This window comes from Falco cherrug, chromosome 10, assembly GCF_023634085.1.
Source record: "Falco cherrug isolate bFalChe1 chromosome 10, bFalChe1.pri, whole genome shotgun sequence".
NCBI classification, from domain to species: Eukaryota; Metazoa; Chordata; class Aves; order Falconiformes; family Falconidae; genus Falco; species Falco cherrug.
In genome coordinates, this window is record NC_073706.1 from 11,353,782 (window position 1) to 11,372,782 (window position 19,001).

Genomic DNA, 19,001 nt, shown 5'->3' on the forward strand with positions numbered 1-19,001 from the left:
TTGTAAGTGATCTTTTGCTTCACTCTGTGCATGGTGAGTAGGAGTCGTGACTGCCCGGCTGTGCCTCTGCCGGACAAGATGGGCAGCGACGTGGGGCCATTGCTGATGTACCAAAGCACAGACCAGGAACTGCACTGGAAAAGCCAGGATAATGCAGCAAGGGCGCAGTGTCTGCAGCTACGTGATGCTGAAGGTTGGAGCCATTGTGCACAGAAGTGTTTTCCATTTACTGCATCTTCTTTTATGACCAGGGTTGGTCCTAACAGTCTGCTGAGGTAATGCTCTGTGAGGGCTGGTTTTTGTACATACTTAAGTAGAAGACTGTATGTTGCATCTTTGCGTGCACACACACATAGGAAAACTGCAGGAAATGTCTGTAAACTGAGAAAGGCACGATTAACTGTGCCCTTACCACGGACACTTGCTGACTTTTTTATCTATTGCTGACTGCAGATTAAATTTGCAAGAACAGCAATAAGGAGTATGATGGGAGGGAACTTAACCTCAAAGAAACTCAGCAGCCAACACCGGATGTCTGAATTACATCTGAATCAAGCTCTTGATTAAATCTCAGCAACGTCAAAAGCTCAAAGCAGCAGTTGTAATTGACGTCGCTTTTTTCCCCCCTCATATTGCGAAGTTATCTATTGCAATGTGCAGCGCATCCGTGTCACTACATTAAATTTGTAGGCAAAGAGGGAAGGTTAGGCAATAAAGCCACAGGACAAACAGTATGTAGTCAGGCGTATCTTCTTGGCTTCACTCACTGTTGTTGGCTGTTTTTAAAAAATGTTTCCAAATCTAAGTAAAACTGATTCCAGATGTGTTCATTTGAGGGATATAAAAATCACGCTAGCACCAAGACTATCTGAATCCTGTGCTGTACCTGAATAGATAATTAGTCCTATCTTAAAAACAGAAGTGCTATAAATGATAAAAAGGCCACAGGCAAAGGTTTTAGTGCTTCGCTCCCATTAGCATCCTTTTTTCCCAAGTATTTTAGACTAACATAGTTAGAGAATTCCTCTGACGCTCCAGCACACCGAACCAGAGGTGCCTGATACGACGTGGGTCGCTTGTCTGGACTGTCGGGACTGGATCCGTCCGTGGGCCTTTCGCCAATGTACAGCAGGCTGCGGTCTTTCATGTCTTGCTCTGTTTTGAAAAGTTCGTACTCTGTGTGGGGCAGCTTGATGCCCAAAGCCAGACACCCATTTGTGGGTGTTATATCCTGCTCCACGCCAGCGCTCCAGGAGCTTGTCAGCCCACAGCTTCCAGGTTCTGAGGAGTTCAGCATCATCACCGTCACCTGGTCCATGGGCGTCACCTGAGCCTGGGTGACTTTAAAAGCCAGCTCTGTGCCACCTCTCACTTTGGAGGAGGGGATACCTTGCGTGTAATGCCCAGATGCGTAGATGGTGAAAGTTGGCTGTTTGCAGAGTGGGTCGGAGTAGTGATAGTAATAACCTTCCCAGGTGTGGTTGTTACCATGGAATATGAAGTACCTGGTAAGGAAAAGTACCGCAGGTCGGACCTCACAGTGGGTGCTCACCCAGCTGCCGCTGAGCTGCATGGGCAGCTGAGCTCTGACAGGTAGTATGGGTGGGTGGTGCTCATCAGCTCTGTATATAATCCCACAGACCGGGCAAGGGTGCACGTGATGCTGCAGGAGACAAGAAACAAGTTTTTGTAAACTGATAAGCGAAAAACCCTTTCAGAATATTTCAAAAGCTCAAATTCCCCTTTTCCGCACCAGGGTGTCCAACTGCGATGAACTTGGCCCAAGGCATCCAAGCAGATTAAGCCAGATAAAGCGCTGCCCTGGCTCTCTGCTATTCCAGTGTGCTGGGAAGGACCGAGGCCTGTGCCCTGAGGCTGTGCCCTGCCCGGCGCCGGGGCTGCTATGGGCAGGCTGCAGGGGCAGGGAATGCTCCCCGGGGCCATCCAGGTTGCTTCCCCCACAAGTTTCCCACTGCAAGCTGCTGCGCTTACCCATGGGTGAGGATGAGGGGGCTGGGGGATGTCAGCTACAGCACCGCATTTCTGCACCGATTCAGAAAAAAGGATGCAGAGCCCCTGCCCGTGCCCCACCCCTGTGGCTGCGTTTGCAGGGCGCCGTGCGAGGCGGGCAGGGAGTTTGCCAAGCAGCCAGAATGAGCACTGCGCTGGAGATGGAGAAGAAAAGGGCCTACTGCAGCAGGAGGACCTGACCTTTGCTTCTCCGCCTGTGCTTCGTGCAAGAGCTCTGAGTCAAACCAGCCCTGCGGCTGATCCAGTGCCAGGAGGTTTTTTGTGTAGCTTGGAATTTCTTCTTATACTTCATATATCACAACTGATTTATTTTTAAGTAACCAGGGTTTGAACATTATATTGTTTTCTAGAACATGAGCCAATCTTTACTGAACTGTCGTATGCAACAAGGTTAAATAACTCAGTAGTTAACTGTAGGGTGGGTAATTTACATGCACGTTGATTGGAGTCTACTGTAATTTAGTCATTTTCAGCTTGCTTTACTGCTACTGTCACGTTAATGAGTGCTGACAGTACACAGTACATTATGGCTAAACAATCCCAGAAGTTGGCAAATATATATGCTCTCCTTAGACAGGAAATTCTTTGATAATGAAAGGTAATTTGGGGAGAATGGGTTTCTTTAAAACAGATATAAATTTAAGAGGAAAAGAGTAGTATTTTCATAAAGAGGGTTAAAAAATAATTCCTTACATAGCTGTGTAACTCACCAGTGCAGGCAAATGGATGTTAGTTCAGAGAAAAGAAGAAAAACCCTGTGCCAAATAAAATTATCACCATAGACATGGAGCCAAAAATCTTGCTTGCTTAAACCAGTCGTGTGAAGTTATTTCTAATATATGGCAGCTTCTAATTATCGCCAAGTGGTGACATCATGTGCTGGTCCATTGGAGAGCTGTTAGCTGATTAATTACAGTGCTATATTCAGAGAGTGAATTTCAGTATCTTTAGGTTTGGTTTGAAATTAGCTTTTAAAAGTGTTTATGTTTACCATCTGGTTTTGCTCACATATATGGTTTTGGCCCAAGATAACACAAGTTTAACCAATTTGAGAATGTTACTTTTGATGGGGGAGACGGGTGTTGCTCTGTGTTTTTTAGAGTTCAGTTGGTGTAGTTTGGGGTGTGGGGAAATGTTGCCCCACAATAATTTTTTTTCAGTTCGATTCTGTCTGGTAAAGTTCTGAGAGGTTTTGTCACCCCATCTCACTGCTCAATCATTTCTGAATTGATTACCTATGGTTCAGATGCAAATGTGCTTTCCTGGAAAAAAAAATAACCTGCTGCCACATAAAATATAAAATAAAAGGCAACTAAGTCTCCTGCTCAGTTTTGTTTATGTCAAAATGAAAGTTTGATTTCTGTGTAATAACATAATTGTATTCAGGGCAACTTCCTCTTCTAATGGCATTACACCCAGGACTAATGATTTAATGGCAGATGTTGCTTCCTTGCTCCTCTCTCAACCTGGAGGACATGACAAAGAGCAAAAGAGAGGGGAGGAAGACAAACGACAGAGCAGGCAGTCTCTAAGGACGTGCAGGCCGAAGCTGTCACCAAGTTTGGCGCGGGAAACTAGGAAACTGCATTTCCTAGGAAAACACAGAGCCAAAGAAAAGCCATTAACTGCAGGCCCGTGCCAACGCAGGCTTGTTTCCGATGCCAGTTTTGCTGAGCTCTCACCCATCCCAGTCCCTCGGTAAGGGAGAGGGTGAACTCCACGTGCTGCAGATCACCCAGGCAGCACCCTGGGAACCTGCACCTACAGCCCCATGCTCCTCATCCACGTGTCCTTAGGGCAGAAGGGGGCTAAGTGCAGGCAGGCAGTATTTTAACAGTAGGGAAATAACAAATGCTTGGCAAAGGCCATGAACAGACAAAGGGACCGCGTAAAGGCATCATCCTTACCACGGCACTCTGCATAGGTTGCTGATAACCAGTCGGTCGGTAGTGGAGCCTCTCCACCCACTCCGTGTGAATGTCCCCCAGGTACAGCTCCTCCACCAGCCGGCTCCCGCTCTGCTGTGGCTGCAGCAAGGGCTGGTAATGCTTCTCCACCCGCACCAGGCTGAGCTCGTGCATGGCGAAGCCCAAGGCGGCAGTGCAGTCACGCTCAGTCTTGGCACTCAGCAGTTCGTAGAGGGCTCCGGGAGCCCAGGTGCGCCCCGGGGGCAGGAACCCGCTGCAGCCCTCGCCCGACGTCTGGTTGATCCAGGCGGCCACCTCCCGCATGGCTTTCTGGCTGTGGAAAACGATGCCGACTTTGTGGAGGTGGTAGTCAGCCTCGGTGGCCCCACGGGTGATCCAGGAGGCCTGGCGCAGCCGAAGCTTGCCCTTGATGACCAGCGAGTAGGAGGGGTCGCGGCAGGAGGGGTCCCAGTAGTAGAACTGGTAAGCCTTGAAGAGGCGGTTGGCGTAGAAGAGGTAGGATCGGGTGAGGAACTCAGGTCCCGGCCGCACCTCGCACCTGGGGAGGAAGGCAGGGCTGGGCCCCCCGCAGCATGTGGCTGGGGGGGGCACAGGGTGAAATCCCTCCCCAGGGAAGGAGAGGGGCAAGCATGGGGGGGTGCAGCTTCGTGGGCAAAAGCCTCCCGCCCCCGGTGGCCTCCCCTGAGTGAAGAGCTGGGCACCTGCTACCAGAACATGCCAGTGGACCTTGCGCTCTGTGGCACATCCCAGGGAGGAGCGGAGGGGGCAGGGGGGGCATCAAGGCTGCTCGGCCCGGCCCCGGGGGGTCGGGGCAGCGCCGCGGCGCGGGGCTGGGCCGGGGGGGCCTCCCGGGGCCCTGGGCGCGTTCCCGGGGGACGGGGGGGCCTTACCCGGTGGAGACCCATCGCCCCTCCAGGCGGGGCGGCAGCCGCGCCGCGATCCTGGCGCCGTCCTGCAGGTGGCGGAGCTGCTGCCGGCACCGCGGCTCCCAGCGCAGCGGTGGCTCCGCGGCCGCGCAGGCTGCGCGGGGGGAGAGAGGGGCAGTCAGCACCGCGGGGCAGCGCGGGGCCTGCGCCCGCCCCACCCCCACCCGCGCCCCCCGCAGCCACCCCTGCAGCGGCCGCGGGGCTCGGTGGCGGGGCCCTGGCCGGGGTACGCGCCGCACACGGCGGGGCAGGGGCTGGGGCGGGCGGGTACCGGCGGGTACCGGCAGGCGCAGCTCGGCCCCTGCCCGGCGCTCCCCGCCCGCCGCCCGGGCACGGAACCGCTGCCAGCGCCAGCGCCCAGAAGCTCCTCGGGCCGCGCTCCCGAGAAGGGCCCGCTCGAGAGGGAAAGCCCCAACGGGTTCGCGAAGCGGCAGGCTCTTGGTTAAGGACACTGATTCTTTCATTTTACTGTTTTCCAACTTGAGTTTCATTTGAATCCAACTATTTTTCAGATTAAATGTTCACATAAAACTGAGCGCTCTTTGTTCGTGTTCTCTCCCTCTCAAGCTATTGTTGAAGCGGTAACTGGAACAGGGAATTACAGCATGGGAACATTAGACTCGCCTGTCGCCTGCCATAAGGACAGTAATTCTGTCACTTACCTCATTTCCCATAACAACGGATGTTATTGGCTTAGGGAATGTGTGAACACTCAGCTAAATCCTGAAGACCTTCGCATGCATACATATATATGTACATATATTCCTATATATTATTCACTCTTAAGCAAACTTCTGTTGCACTCAGGGTGAGTGAGTTGCCTTCAGTAAGAAACCCGGGGTTCAGCTCTTCATACCTCCATGACATGAGCCCTCAGTGAAGCTCATCCTGAAGCCCCACCGGTTTTCTGAGGCGCGGCACGGCACGGCACAGCCTGGCTCAGTGGGTTCAGCCCAGCCCAGGACTGCAGCGGGTTTATGAGCCCAGCCGGGCTGCGCTCGCTCGAGCTGTACTTTGCATTTTGCCCTAGTAGTGTGCTGGAAATTTTCAAGACAACTTTTATTCACTACATACCAATGGTTAGGACACAGGTTGCTTTCCAGCCTGCCTATCAGCTGGAAAGAAAGGTCTAACATGTATTTATTACCTTTCCACAGAGTGAGGACGCTAAACGTTTGCACACCCTGTGCCTCAGTCAAGGAGCACAAGATACAGAGTCAAAACTGCTCATTAGCCCCTGTGTGCCACACAGGTACTTCTATATAACCTAACCACCCTGCAGTCTTTGCCTTAGGGGGAGATTTGCCTAAACCAGACCCTTCCCTGGGATGAGAAACCCAAACCATCTGGCAGCATGTGAGAGAAGTGACAGGGGAGACTGTGAAAGGCCCAAGCCCAGCTCGGAGAGTGCCACCACCCTCCCAGCAAGAAGTGTTTGCAGACGAAGGTAGCGCGTACGGATCTGCTGCAAGCCACGGGCAAGACCACGAGCTGCTGAGCGACACCAGCAGAATTCCCTGGCTCACAAGGTCAGGGTAAAACACAAATATAAATACTCAGGGTGAGATTCACAGCCGGGGTCTACCAGAGAGACTCCTCCGACTCCCACAGACGATTTATTCCGAGACAGGGGCCTCTCATCGCTGGCATCAACACATCATACACACACACAGAGCGTTAAATCCTTGTTACAAATCTTCCGCATCCAAGTTTGCCATGCATATAAGCCCCAGACCAAGTCAAATGGGAACTCGGTAATTAAACGTCTGCTGTACGGGTCAGAGGCTCCTGAACATGTGGCAAAGCAGAGAGATTTCCACTCAAACAGTATTTTATGACTAACCTAGTAATATATAACTTAAGTCTGATGGACAAATTCAGTCACTTCACTATGGTGCCGCCATTTGCAAAGGTTTTACACGTCACAGCAACAGAGTCCTTGAAACGTATTTGTATAGATGTAAGCATGCAAACCCTGAAACTACCACAAAGGGAATAAACACATGGAAAGTGAAGCCCCCAGTGAAGCAGGAGAGCAGTAACAGAAGCAGCCTACCTACCCAAAGGCCAGTGAAACCAGCCTTGGATTTTCTGTTACCTCACTATGCACTGGAGTGCATAAACTAGCTGGAAAGACACATTATTAGTGTTACGGGCTCTTTTTGGAGCAGACTCACAATTGCACGGTTTTTATTATCTTTAAGGGCTGGACATGGCAAACAGGCATAGCCAGGTCCTTCACAACTGCTGCACTAGTGCTTCCTAAAAAGCAGCTCCTGTGAGTCTTCATATGAAAATGGGAAAAGAGTAGATGACAAACCCCATTGCTATTAGTTAAACCTTTAATTTGGCAGCTGCAGCATGCATGCGGGCTGCCCCATGGGTGCCCATTTAATAGAGTCCATCAGGAGTCAGGGCTCTGCGTCCTCATCCCAGGTCTCCCACTATTTGCTCTGTGGCCTCAGGCAAATCATTCCTGGGTGCTTCTTCCTCGCAGGTCTTCTTTTACTCACCTGCAGAACATGCCAAGTTTCATCTGACTGCCCTATCAAGAGGCCTAATTACTGCCAAAGCTTTTGGAGAGCCATCAGTACAAGGACAGTCCAAACTGAATTACACTTAAAACAAACATGAAATAATTATCCTGGAGAATACAGTAACCTCAAAAATTACTGTATTTGTATTAGAAGTAACAGATTACAAGGGTCAGATTTGCTCTTGCTCATAACCATAGAAAGACTCTATAGGTATCAGTGTAGTCTAGAGCTATACCAAAATAACAGCACAGAATATAGCCCCACTCTCAAGCCACTAACTGCACTCTGTGTGTTTATTGCAGCAAGAGCTTCAATATTTGACTGAACCCTCAGTGCTACTTTTGGCTGAAACGCTGAAAGTCTGCATTGTTTGAGAGCACAGTCACTTTGGCAATGCAATCACTACATTTTGACACATTCGACAGAAAAGGGACTTTTTATATCAGGATCAAACTCGGGGGGGGGGGAAGCCTCTAGAATGTAAATATTTGACATGATGGGAATTCCTAAGGATTTTGCCTTACTTAACTGTACACAAGACTCCAAACTGGATGCATCCTCAAACCAAAAGCTATTGGCTTCTGTCCAAATTTTGTGGCTGCTTTTCTCTCTCAAATACTCCAGCTCAGCCCCACCAGATCCAAACATGCTTTCAAGCTGGAAAAGTTCAATTCCAGACCTAGAATCTGTAGTTAGGGCACATCTCTATTCCAAGAGCAGTGCAAAGTAGCTGTCACTCATATGTCACTGTTCCTCAGCCCCTGGTGAAGCACATCAGAGCAGCTCCTCTCTTCATCTTAAGAGAGACACAAATTAACTGCTTTATATAGTTCTTGGGTAGGAGGAAGGAATTATTCACAATTCATGCTCAAGACAAAAATACTCATTCATAGGAAAAATCTAAAAAAGTCCCTGTGATCTCTGCCACTCACTCATTACCCCGTGTGCCTGTATCGATTAACCACAAGTGTTTCCAGAGAGCTCCTCAGTACAGCAGCTAGACAAAACAGTATCTTTTTCCAGCTTTCCGGTGTGTGCTGCATCCAAAGCACTGGCCCAAAGTCTCCGAGCAATGTGGCTGTACAAGCACTCAGGCAATTAGGAAAGCTGGTAACCGGGAACGGCAGCTGATCACTGCAATCAGCAGAAACTGGATAAAGCCAACAGCAGCAGCAATCACTGAACAACTATTCCATACTCTCTTTTGTATAAATGACTTTCAGAAAAATCAGACCCATGGCATCAAATGATAGAAAGACAGCACTGGAAATTCTCCTCAAAGTAAATTGTTGGTAAAATTAAGATGAAAGATTCCTAGGCAATGGCCAAGCCCGAAAACAGGAGCCTGCATGCCAATGGGCTTGTGCTACATAACTGCTGTATGCTCTAGATTCAGATCCACTTCTTACATTTAAAGGAAAAAAATACCAACCACAAGAGAAAGACTGTAATATGCCTTGTTGGAAACAAATCTTGTTTGTGTTCCTCCAAGCAGATTACTTTGGAAAAAAGCAAAGTTGAGTCACACATCTGTTTCTTTATAAATGGAGGAGAAAATGCATGCATTACAGTTTGCACCAAATTAGTTACTGTAGATCAACTCTTCTCCAAAACTACACTGCTTAATCTGTTATATGTTATTGCCTCCTATGGCCAGAATTTATTATTCCCATTTATAATTCTAATGTTTCAGTTAGTCACCCATTTACAGGGATAAGATCAGTGCCTGAAGTCATGGAGCATTACACATTTCTTCATTTAGAGAAGACATAAAATCTTTGATATTTTCTAAGGAATGTTCAGAGTGAGATGAAATGGATGATAAGAAATGTATCAATATATTCTGCATAAGCAAATTATACTTATCCACACAGATTTCATTAACAGAGCAAAACAGTGTTTCTTTAGCATTTTTCTCTCCTGAGAGCATGCAGAATGGATTTTGGGTCAGCCACTAAAAGAGTAAGCACTCTTTTAAAAGCAAAGAAAAAAACTGTATTTAGCAAATCAATTTTTCTTGCATTAACTTGCACTAATACAAGTTAGTGGTGCTTTTAATTCACTCAGAATAAGTCATTCCCAAGAGAACAATTTGTGGGAAGAGATACATTTTATATTATAGTACTATAAAGTTATAAAACTTAAATATAACCCATCGGGAGTGGAAAACTATCACAGTAGAACTTTGCATTTTGCCTGACTGCAAACTGAACCCAGTTCAGGACAGGACTTAAGCACATGCTTAAGTCTAATTGGTTTCAGTGAAACTTAAGCATGTGCTTGAAATTAAGCCAGTGCATGAGCATTTTTCCTGATTAGTAATGCCTCCCTGAACTGAAGCCAGAATGTGGTCAAGTGGTTGAGAGAAGATGCCAGTGCTTTCACTGGAGTACTGTTTGGCTTCTGGAAAAGTATTTCTATTATTCATATTTTCTCTTATTTGTCTGTAAAACATGTATAAAAACATGCATAATTACACATAGCTGTTTCAACAGCCTGATGCTCAGTTCATGCTATTTGCAAAATGCTTTGAATTCACTACATGTTTTCTTCTAAGGATGGCACAATAAATGTGTTTACATGTCAGCTATCACTACAGAGCATCACCTTGAGTTTCCTGTGCATAACAGAGCATAATCATGTATGACATTCTGCAGATCCTAAGAGGAAACTCAGCCGACTCAAAATTGCCAAGCAGCTCAGGATTTTAGAGAAATTTTCAAAACATACTTTCACCACATACTTTAAAAACATTGGAAAATAGGTTCAGACACTGTATTCTGTGGCTGTAGTCTAGCTTTATTCTGAGGCTGTGATCATTGCCTAATTTGTCCCATGTCCACAGTCAAAATAGCAAAGCACTCATGGTGAGTTGACTGGAGGATTTTAAAGTGCCAGAGAAGTAAATAATTTGCTCTCGGAATCACGGAATCATTTACTTCTCCTTTAAGTGTCACGTCCAGCGATAGATGTCAAGACAGATAGGATTTGTGGTAGGGAAGAGAAGAAGGGAGAAGGTACTCTCTCCTGTACCACAAAGATCTTCTTCAGTATAAACTATATTTAAATAAAATGGCTTCTTAAACTGCCCTCTCTGGCTGTTTACCCCCAAAGAAGAAAACCAGGCCGACCATTTAAATAGGACTGCAGGGTTCGATCCCATTTTCAGTGGAGTCTGTAAACAGGAAAGATCCCATGACTGTACCAACACAGCATCATCACCTTATTCAGAAAATGCTCCCCCATAAACTGACAGTAAACACTCCATTTGGAGAACGAAGGGATACAAAGGAGAAGTGGGATATTCTCAGATGGAATGAACTAAGCAAGACATGTAAGAGTTGGCCTAGATGATTTGTGATGACAAATAAAAGCACTAGAGGCGGATGTGAGTACATCTTCTCAAGAGATCTCCTACAGTTAATGTTAATCAAAACGCCACGCTTTTCAGTTACACAACAGAGCTTTACTCACCACATACTGGCTGTCCTGACAGATACAATACACGAGCCATTTCACTTCATGTTTCTCCCTCCCACCCCGAGAATATATTGCGCAGACTCAGAAAGAGGAGTCATATGCTTTCTCCACATCTAAACTGGTCAATGTCAAAAGATTACTGGAGAACAGCTGAGCAATTCCATATGGCCTGATGGCCCCAGTTGGCCGAACCATTGTGGTCAGCTCACCGGTAACTGGTCCTTAGCCGAGAGCCCTGTCCTGCTGCCAGCCCTGCACTGGGCAGTCCAGCTGGGGGGTCCTGAGGAGCGGACAACAGTGCTGGGAACAGGGTCCCGCTGTGAGCCAAAAAAGCAGAGAAATCACAGGGCTCCCCAGCAACAACTCACTGCCTCCACCAGACCTACAGGACAGAGTCTGGAGGGAGAGGGATAGTTAATCAGGAGAGGTAAGAACTAATGGGATAATTGCTATGTGCCTTATTTTTTCAGCAAGCACTGGAAAAACCAAATAGGTCCAGGCTACACTAACACATCATGACTTGTGTTAAACTCTGATCTTATGTTAAACAGCCACATAAGTTTGGCACAGAGAAATATATAACCAAATAACAAAAGAAACCGAAGGAAAGAAGGGTGATACTAGAGCTTTTCTCCTTGAACACTGGTGAAAGTTTAAATTTTAATTTGGTGAGGCAGGTGAGACCATAGTGAGATGATCCCTAATCCTCTAGGCCTAGATGGTGAGACATTGGTGAGAACACCTGGGGGAAAGCATTTCCTTTCAAAAGGAAAGCAAACCAACTCAGCCCAAGGCTGAACCATACCCTGGGGGTACTATTGTGACTCAGTTAAATTCTAACTGGAATGCATATTCTTACCAAATGGGAAATATTACATCTATCTTCCTTAATTTAGATGAGCTGGAAACTCATTAGAAAATACAGCACATGGTTTTGAAATTAATGCCACACTGTCATTTTGAATGTATAGAGCACCCATGCAGTTTCTGGCAAGTCCCTCAAACCTCTGCACAGATACTTTATTAGTGACTATCGTGGCCATTTTTAATAGTGATGGCTAAGCATATTTTTTCCTGGAGTGCTTTGAAGAGCAGAACCAGTAATCAGGCCATGGTTTGGCTATAAAATGCCAACCTCATTTCAGATGTCTAAATCACTCATACGGACCATGAGTGCAGAGAGGACCACCCACCACATAACGTTAACATAAATATAGCATTTACCCAAAGCAAAATGAGCAACTGGAACTGGCGGGAACTGAGAGTAGAACAACAAAAAATGATTAGGGGGTGGGCGGGATTGAGTTACAAAGCAAGATTAAAAGAGCAGAGTATATGTAGCCTGGTAGTGACGACTGAGGCAAGATGGGCATGATAACAGCCAATAAATATTCACAAAGCATAAACACCAAGGAAAGGAAGGGATTCCTTGCAGTGAATAAAGAGGTTCTGTTGGGAGTGAATGAAGAGAGGAAAAAATGTGGCTTCTATAGCAGGGTGAACTTCTTGAGGCACAATCTAGTAGGCAGTGCAAGTCCACTTGCTTGGCAGGATTTTGAGGGATCGAACAAAGCATTAGTACAGCAGGGAATAACCTGCTCTTGGCAGGGAGTCGGCGGGAGACTCTGAGTGGCCTTTCAGTCTCCCACTGCCATGGACCTGTCCCAGTTCTCTGCTCCCACGGGAAACAGCTGCTCTCCTGTGTAAGCACATTGTTCACCATCCTGCTCATCAAAATCACTGCCTGGCCTCCATGGGTCTGGAAATATGGGATGGATACACAAAAGCGTTTACGTCTGTAAAGACATAAGCAACTGCAATAAGTACTAAACTGCTGGGCACAGCTGGGAATCCCAGTCAGTCCCTGCAATGTCAACTCATTGTTGAAAATCTAAGTCCAGGAAACTAGAAAACCCACTAAAGCAAGAAGGATCCTTTTGTTCTCTCCTTATTTAGCACCTAACACAACAGGATTCTTGGTGCTGCTGCAAGGATACTGTTTACAGTAATAAAAATAGGATCTAATAGGATCTAAAAGGATCTAATAGTCTGAGGCTACTTGGCTTCTGCAAAGCCAAGGATGAGAACAGTGTTCAAAAGCAGTCACAGCGGAAGGTATCCTCAGTAAAAAGGCTCTGCAGAAAGGTGGTAAATTGATACATGGCCCACACCAGAAATAAGCACACATGTTTAACTTAGAATCACAACTGACCACAGAAAAAGGTTACTTGTTCAGCTGAGGCACAGAATTAAAGTTACTTCTAACATGTGTTTTGGGGTCCGGGTGTGGTTTCTAGATAGCCTGAAATTTCAGTCTACTGTTTTGCCTGTCAACATTAGCCAAGTTTTGATGTGTTCCAGTTCTCTTAAACACTGCCGACAGATGCTAAAATCAAAGTTGACATTCAACCTACGTGCTGCATAATCTAATAATGGGACTTGTGCTACTCAAAACTAACAAAACTTAGGAGTTTTTCTGTAGGAAATCTTAGCTGTCATTTGTATTTTCATCTGCCTTTTCCAGGGAGTCTAACTGGTAAGAATTTTTTTTTTCTCTGAAAAGCTTTAAAAATAACGTGTCGTTGTGTTTTTGTATCAACAGGGGAGAAGAGACACTTAAAAGCCATAACCTGCCAGTGTCCAGCACTTGTGGATTTAGTAAGTGCGAACAAGGTGAATCCAATTGTCTCAGCGGGGAGCTTGGTATATACATTGATCTCAGAGTACAGGGTGAAAGCCTGCTTCCAAAGATCTGTCTTTCACTTAGACACGTCCAAAATGTCACGTTTGTCAAAGTTTCTATTAACCCAGTAGAAACCATAGGGGACTTTTTCAGTGCTTGACCAAATAGATACACTCAGGTTTAAACCGTTATTTTAAAAACTAAACTCAAGTAAATCTCTTCAAACACTCAGTGGTGAGACCTCTCCTGCTGATTTATGTACCATCACACCAGTTGTAAGTCGAGAGCTGTTGTTGCACTGATCCAAATGTCTGACAGTGCCACAGGAGATGATCTTCATTGCAGAATTTTCAGTTTCAGCTGAATTCAAACCATGATGATTTAATAAGCTATTCAATGAAAATGAGAAAACATAGCATGAAAGACATGATTATCACACCATCTAAAACTCAAAAATAATGACGGATTTTGACCCTCTTACCACTTAACACTCCAGAGCTTTGGCATTTCAAATAGACATCAGAGTTTCTTTCCTAATACACGGAAACAGAACTTTCCTAATTTTTGCATTTTAGAGCACGAGGCCTATTTACTCTTTAAAGAAAAAAAAACCCCACAGATTACAGACTACTAACCCCTCAAATCTTAGACAATTTAAACTGGGTAGAGAAGGAGCTGTTCTATCAAACACATTATCAGTTTCTGGCAGCACTCTTAGGCTACAGAAGAAGGGTTACACATTAAAATTCTCGTGTTCTCACTGTCAGTTTCTTGGTATTGTTTCTCTGAGATACACCATCTTAAAGTGAAGTTAGGAATTATCTTTTTTCATAGCTTTATCTTCCTCAGCAATTGTGTAACAGCATTGTATAGGTGCTCCCTAATTTTGAGGTTGATTTTAGCAGTGATTGCATCTCATCCATGAAAGCGTTGTCTTTATAGATGACATATGCTATGTTGTGGGGAAACACAGGATCCCATTGAAAGCAAAATCTCTTTCCAAACTTTGTTCTGCCAGATGCAGCCTTCCCTAGCATTGAATTCCAGCTTTGGTTTTCTTCACAGCAATTTCTGGGTTTTGAAAATCTCCTTACTCAACAATTTGTGCTTGTGGGGAAAATATAGAAACCACACGATATTTTTTTCACTTGTGCTTTTTTTACATCTCAGCCCTGTTTTTATCTATATCCATATACTTTGAAACACGGCTAACCTATCATTATCAAAAGAACAAATAGAGTCATATCACATGATCCAGCATAATACATTAGTTGTTGATTTTTTGGCCAGCTTGAGAAATAAATAAAAACCACCAACCTGGTAAAAATAAATTAACTAAAGTAAACATTGCCCCCAAAAATATTTGAACCAAAGACAATGATGTTAATTTAATAGTAAGTACATATATATGTATGTGTAAATACACAGACATATATATATATTGAATGTACTATTATTTATGGGATTCTCTTCCTAATCCCATAATTGAATGCAACTGCTGATCTTATCTTACCTCAACACTGTAATTTTCAAATTTAAAAATAAACATTGAAAGCAAGAATAGATCTTTTATGTTAAAACCACGTAGGAGAAGCTACACATGAAAAATATCAGCGTGGTGTTACTGGAATGTAAAGACTTTAATGAAAGCTTAGGTAAAACTCAGCAAGTCTCTGGGGACACTTCCAGGAATGAGTGATTCTTTTCTGGAAGAGACTCCAAAATCAGATCCAGTTACCTACCTAAAGTGCTTTTTCAACTAAGTATGCACTGGTGTCATGCTCATGCTGATGTTCGGTTTATGCAAAATAGGGGATGCCAGTCTTGCTCACAGTGAAGTCACTGGCAAACCTTGCTTTGATTTTAATGAGCTGTGGATCTCACTTTGCTATTTAAATATATGTTTTAAGGTCCAGCTTCTGTTCTTAGTGAAATCAATGGAAATTTTCTCACTGACATCAGATGGAAGAAGCACAGGGTTTAAATTAGATCAGACTAAAATAAAATGTATGAGGATTTAAGAAAGAATTATTCTAATTTGACTTGTGAGTAATCTTACGTAATGCAGTATAACACATCTCTCAGCAGAGCAACTGGAGCTAATAAAGTACATATAGAAGGAGAATACATATTTCTCAACCTGTTCAGCCATATCTTAGGGGAACAATATATGACAAAGAGCCCACGTAAGGAGAACAGAAAAGTAACCCTATAGAAGTACCATGCTTTAGACATTTCTTCCTGTAGTCTGGTCCTTTACACTTAATGCAAATGACGTCCAATAGCTGTCACTACACGATTCTTTTGCAATGAACACTGAACTAAGCCCTGAGCTGGAGAGGCAAGTTGGTATGATATTTTGCTGCCCAAAACCTCAGATGAGTAAATTAAGTGGTAGAAAGGAACCTAGTAGCAGGAAACCCAGGTGTCTGGATTTCCAGTGTCCAGACTGCATGGGGGCCTTGGGGGCACCCTCCCAACCCTCCTTTCACCTGCCCCTTCTGTTCAGGGGTGCAAAGTCTCAACCAAGGGTCTCCCTTGCATTTCCTAGGAAAATACTCTGTCCAGGGATAAGAAGCCTCCCTCAGGCTCTGCTACTTGTAAACAGAAATAATTTTGCTTTTTTTCACAGCACAGTTGTCTTTGTTCTCCCATATGGTCTCCTAAGCCAGAACCTTTTCTTCTGAAACTGCTCCAAGAACTGTGGGGTTGAAAGATGCCTTTCTGAAAGGGAGCTGCAAAGATGCAGCCTGCACTGCTCCGAGGGTCTGTCTGTGTAGCTGGGCTTGGTGGCCTGTCCCGGGAGCGGGCAACTACTTGCAAAGTTGTCCCTTGCTGGGGCAGGTGCTGGATCCTCCCAGGGATAATTCCCAATTCACTGTGAAAAGCCACGGAGAATCAGCTCTGAGCCCTTCCCGGATCTAAACTCAGCTCCAGCGCTCACCGTGCTCCATGCTCCGGACAGGAGCAAGCTGCAACGGCACAGGGGAAGCCCGACAGGGTTTCGGGGCGGGGGGCGCACGGACAGCGACCCTGACCATTCGGGGAGCCTCGGGTGGGAGGCAAAGGCTGAGTCCCAGCCCAGCACTGCCCTGGACAGTTCAGCACCAGACCTCCAGCCCTTCTGGCATCTCCACACGCCGTTCAAAGTTGGGGGTGGTGGTGGGGGGAGGGGGGGGTGGTGGTGGCAGGGCACGGGAAAGGCTTCAGGGGAGCCCCTCGGCGATGGGGCAGTCCCCCGACCCCACAGCTCGGCAGCATCTCTGGGGCTCTCGCCGGCCGTCCCCTCCGAGGGAAACGGCAGTAGGTAGTGCAGGGCAGCCTGGGGCCGCTGCCCTGGCTCCTCCGCGGCCGCTCCGGCCGCACGCTGTGCACAGCGGTGAAAGCCCCGCGGGCCGGGCGGCCACCCGGGGGGCAGCCGGGCGGGAGCGAGCGGAGCGCCGGGTGCTGGGTGCCTCCTCCCGCCGCCAACACTGCCCGGGGCGGCGGGGCACCCGCGGGACCCCGTCCCAGAGCCGGCCCCACGGAGACCCGCCTGCCAGCTTCCCTGCGTCCTCCGGGCAATCTTCTCGCACCCTCTTCGCACCCCCTGTGCAGCCCTCTTGCCAATTCTTTGCACCCTCCTTGCACTCCCCTCACAGCTTTCTTGCATCCTCCTTGCCATTTAGTTGTGCTCTCCTTGCACACTTCTCGGACACTTCTTGCTTACTCCTTGCCATTTCTTTGCACTTTCCATACAATCCCCTTGCACCCTAATTTCTTGCACTCTCCTAGCAAATTCCCGCCCTCTCCTGCCCCTTCGCAGAGCCCGTGGGGCGAGGGAGGTGGCTGCAGCCCCCCGAACGGACCACCCCGACTCGAGCAACCGCTCCCCCTCCCCTCCACCCGCCCCAGAACGGCAGCTGCCGCCGGTGCCACCTACCTACGAGCAGCCCAGCGAGCCACCAGCACCGGACCATGGTGGTCACTCTGTTTCCTCGCCGAGCCGGCGGCAGGAGAGGCCCGATGGCCGCCGGTGCCTGCGGAGCTCAGCGGGGCGCGGCGCCCGGCGGGGCAGCCATGGGCCGCCTCCGGCGCTCCAGTGCCCGCGGCGGCGGGACCCCGGCTTCAGCCCGCCGGCGGGAGGCTGAGCGCGGCGGGGCAGGCTCCGGAGCAGTCGTCCTGCTCAGCCCCGAGCCTTGCGAAGGGAAAAAAAAAAAAATAAAAAAAATATATGTACGTAAAATAAAACACCACAACCCACCCCGCCTTCGTTGTGGAGCGCGTCCCCCCGACTGCTGATAGCTTTAATGGAGCTTGGCAGCCACAGGTTCAAGTTGCCAGAAGAGGTGGAGACTCCGCCGCCTGCGCCCCACATGCGGCCGCGCATCGCACATGCGGGGGAGGAGGAGGGCTGCGCCGCCGCGCCGGGGCCGGCACCCCTCGCCGGGACAGACACCTCCGCCACGACGCGGGACCTCCGCCACGGGGAGAGGTAATTCTCCCTCAGGGCCGGCACTTCTCCTTCAGGGACTGTCACTTCTCCCTCAGTGGCCGGGCATTTCTCCCTCAGCGACCGGGCGCTTCGCCCTCAGGGACCGAGCACTTCGCCTGCCGAAACCAGGCACTTTTCCCTCAGGGACCGGTCACTTTTCCCTCAGGTGCCGCATTTTTCCCTCACGGACTGGGCATTTCTCCCTCAGGGATGGGCACTTTTCCCTCCGGGTTTGGGCGCTTTTCCCTCAAGGACCAGCACTTCTCCCTGAGGGGCTGGGCATTTCTCCCTCAGTGGGCGGAGGGACCGGCACTTTTCCCTCAGGGACAAACAGTTTTCCCTCAGGGACAAACAGTTTTCCCTCAGGGACAAACAGTTTTCCCTCAGGGACCGGGCATTTCTCCCTCAGGGGCCGGGCATTTCTTCCTGGGACTGGGCATTTCTCCCTCAGGGTCGGGCATTTCTCCCTCAGGGGCTGGGCATTTCTCCCTCAGGGACCTGGCAATTTTCCCTCAGGGACCGGGCACTTCTCCCTCCTGTGCCGGGCATTTCTCCCTCAGAGTCGGACAAACACTTTTCCCTCAGGGGCCGGGCATTTCTTCCTGGGACTGGGAACTTCTCCTTCATGGGCCGGGCATTTCTCCCTCAGGGACAGGCACTTTTCCCTCAGGGGCCGGGCATTTCTCCCTCAGGTGTCCGGCATTTCTCCCTCAGGTGTCCGGCATTTCTCCCTCAGGTGCTGGCACTTTTCCGTCATGGGCCAGGCACTTCTCCCTCAGGGTCTGGCACTTCTCCCTCAGGGGACAGGCACTTCTTCCTCAGGGAGCGGGCACTTCTTCCTCAGGGACCGGGCACTTCTTCCTCAGGGATCAACACTGTTTTCCTCAGGGGCAGGGCATTTTTCCCTCAGTCACTGAGCACTTCTCCCTCAGGGACTGGGCG

General features: G+C 48.0%; 1 protein-coding gene across 2 annotated transcripts; it reads right to left on the bottom strand.

Moving 5' to 3' along the window:
• Positions 1-678: 678 nt before the first annotated feature.
• APCDD1L (APC down-regulated 1 like) lies at positions 679-18,232 on the bottom strand. Of its 2 annotated transcripts, XM_055721606.1 has the most exons (4): positions 17,508-18,232; positions 4,850-4,979; positions 3,939-4,497; positions 679-1,663 (listed from the first exon to the last, which is right to left on the bottom strand). In XM_055721606.1, exons 1-4 carry the CDS (start codon positions 17,542-17,544, stop codon positions 905-907), a joined length of 1,485 nt encoding a protein of 494 aa, XP_055577581.1. In that variant the 5' UTR covers positions 17,545-18,232; the 3' UTR covers positions 679-904. The 2 variants fall into 2 exon arrangements, with proteins under 2 accessions (XP_055577581.1, XP_055577580.1); XM_055721605.1 differs by lacking the exon at positions 17,508-18,232 and having other exon boundaries at positions 4,850-17,437.
• Positions 18,233-19,001: the final 769 nt, after the last annotated feature.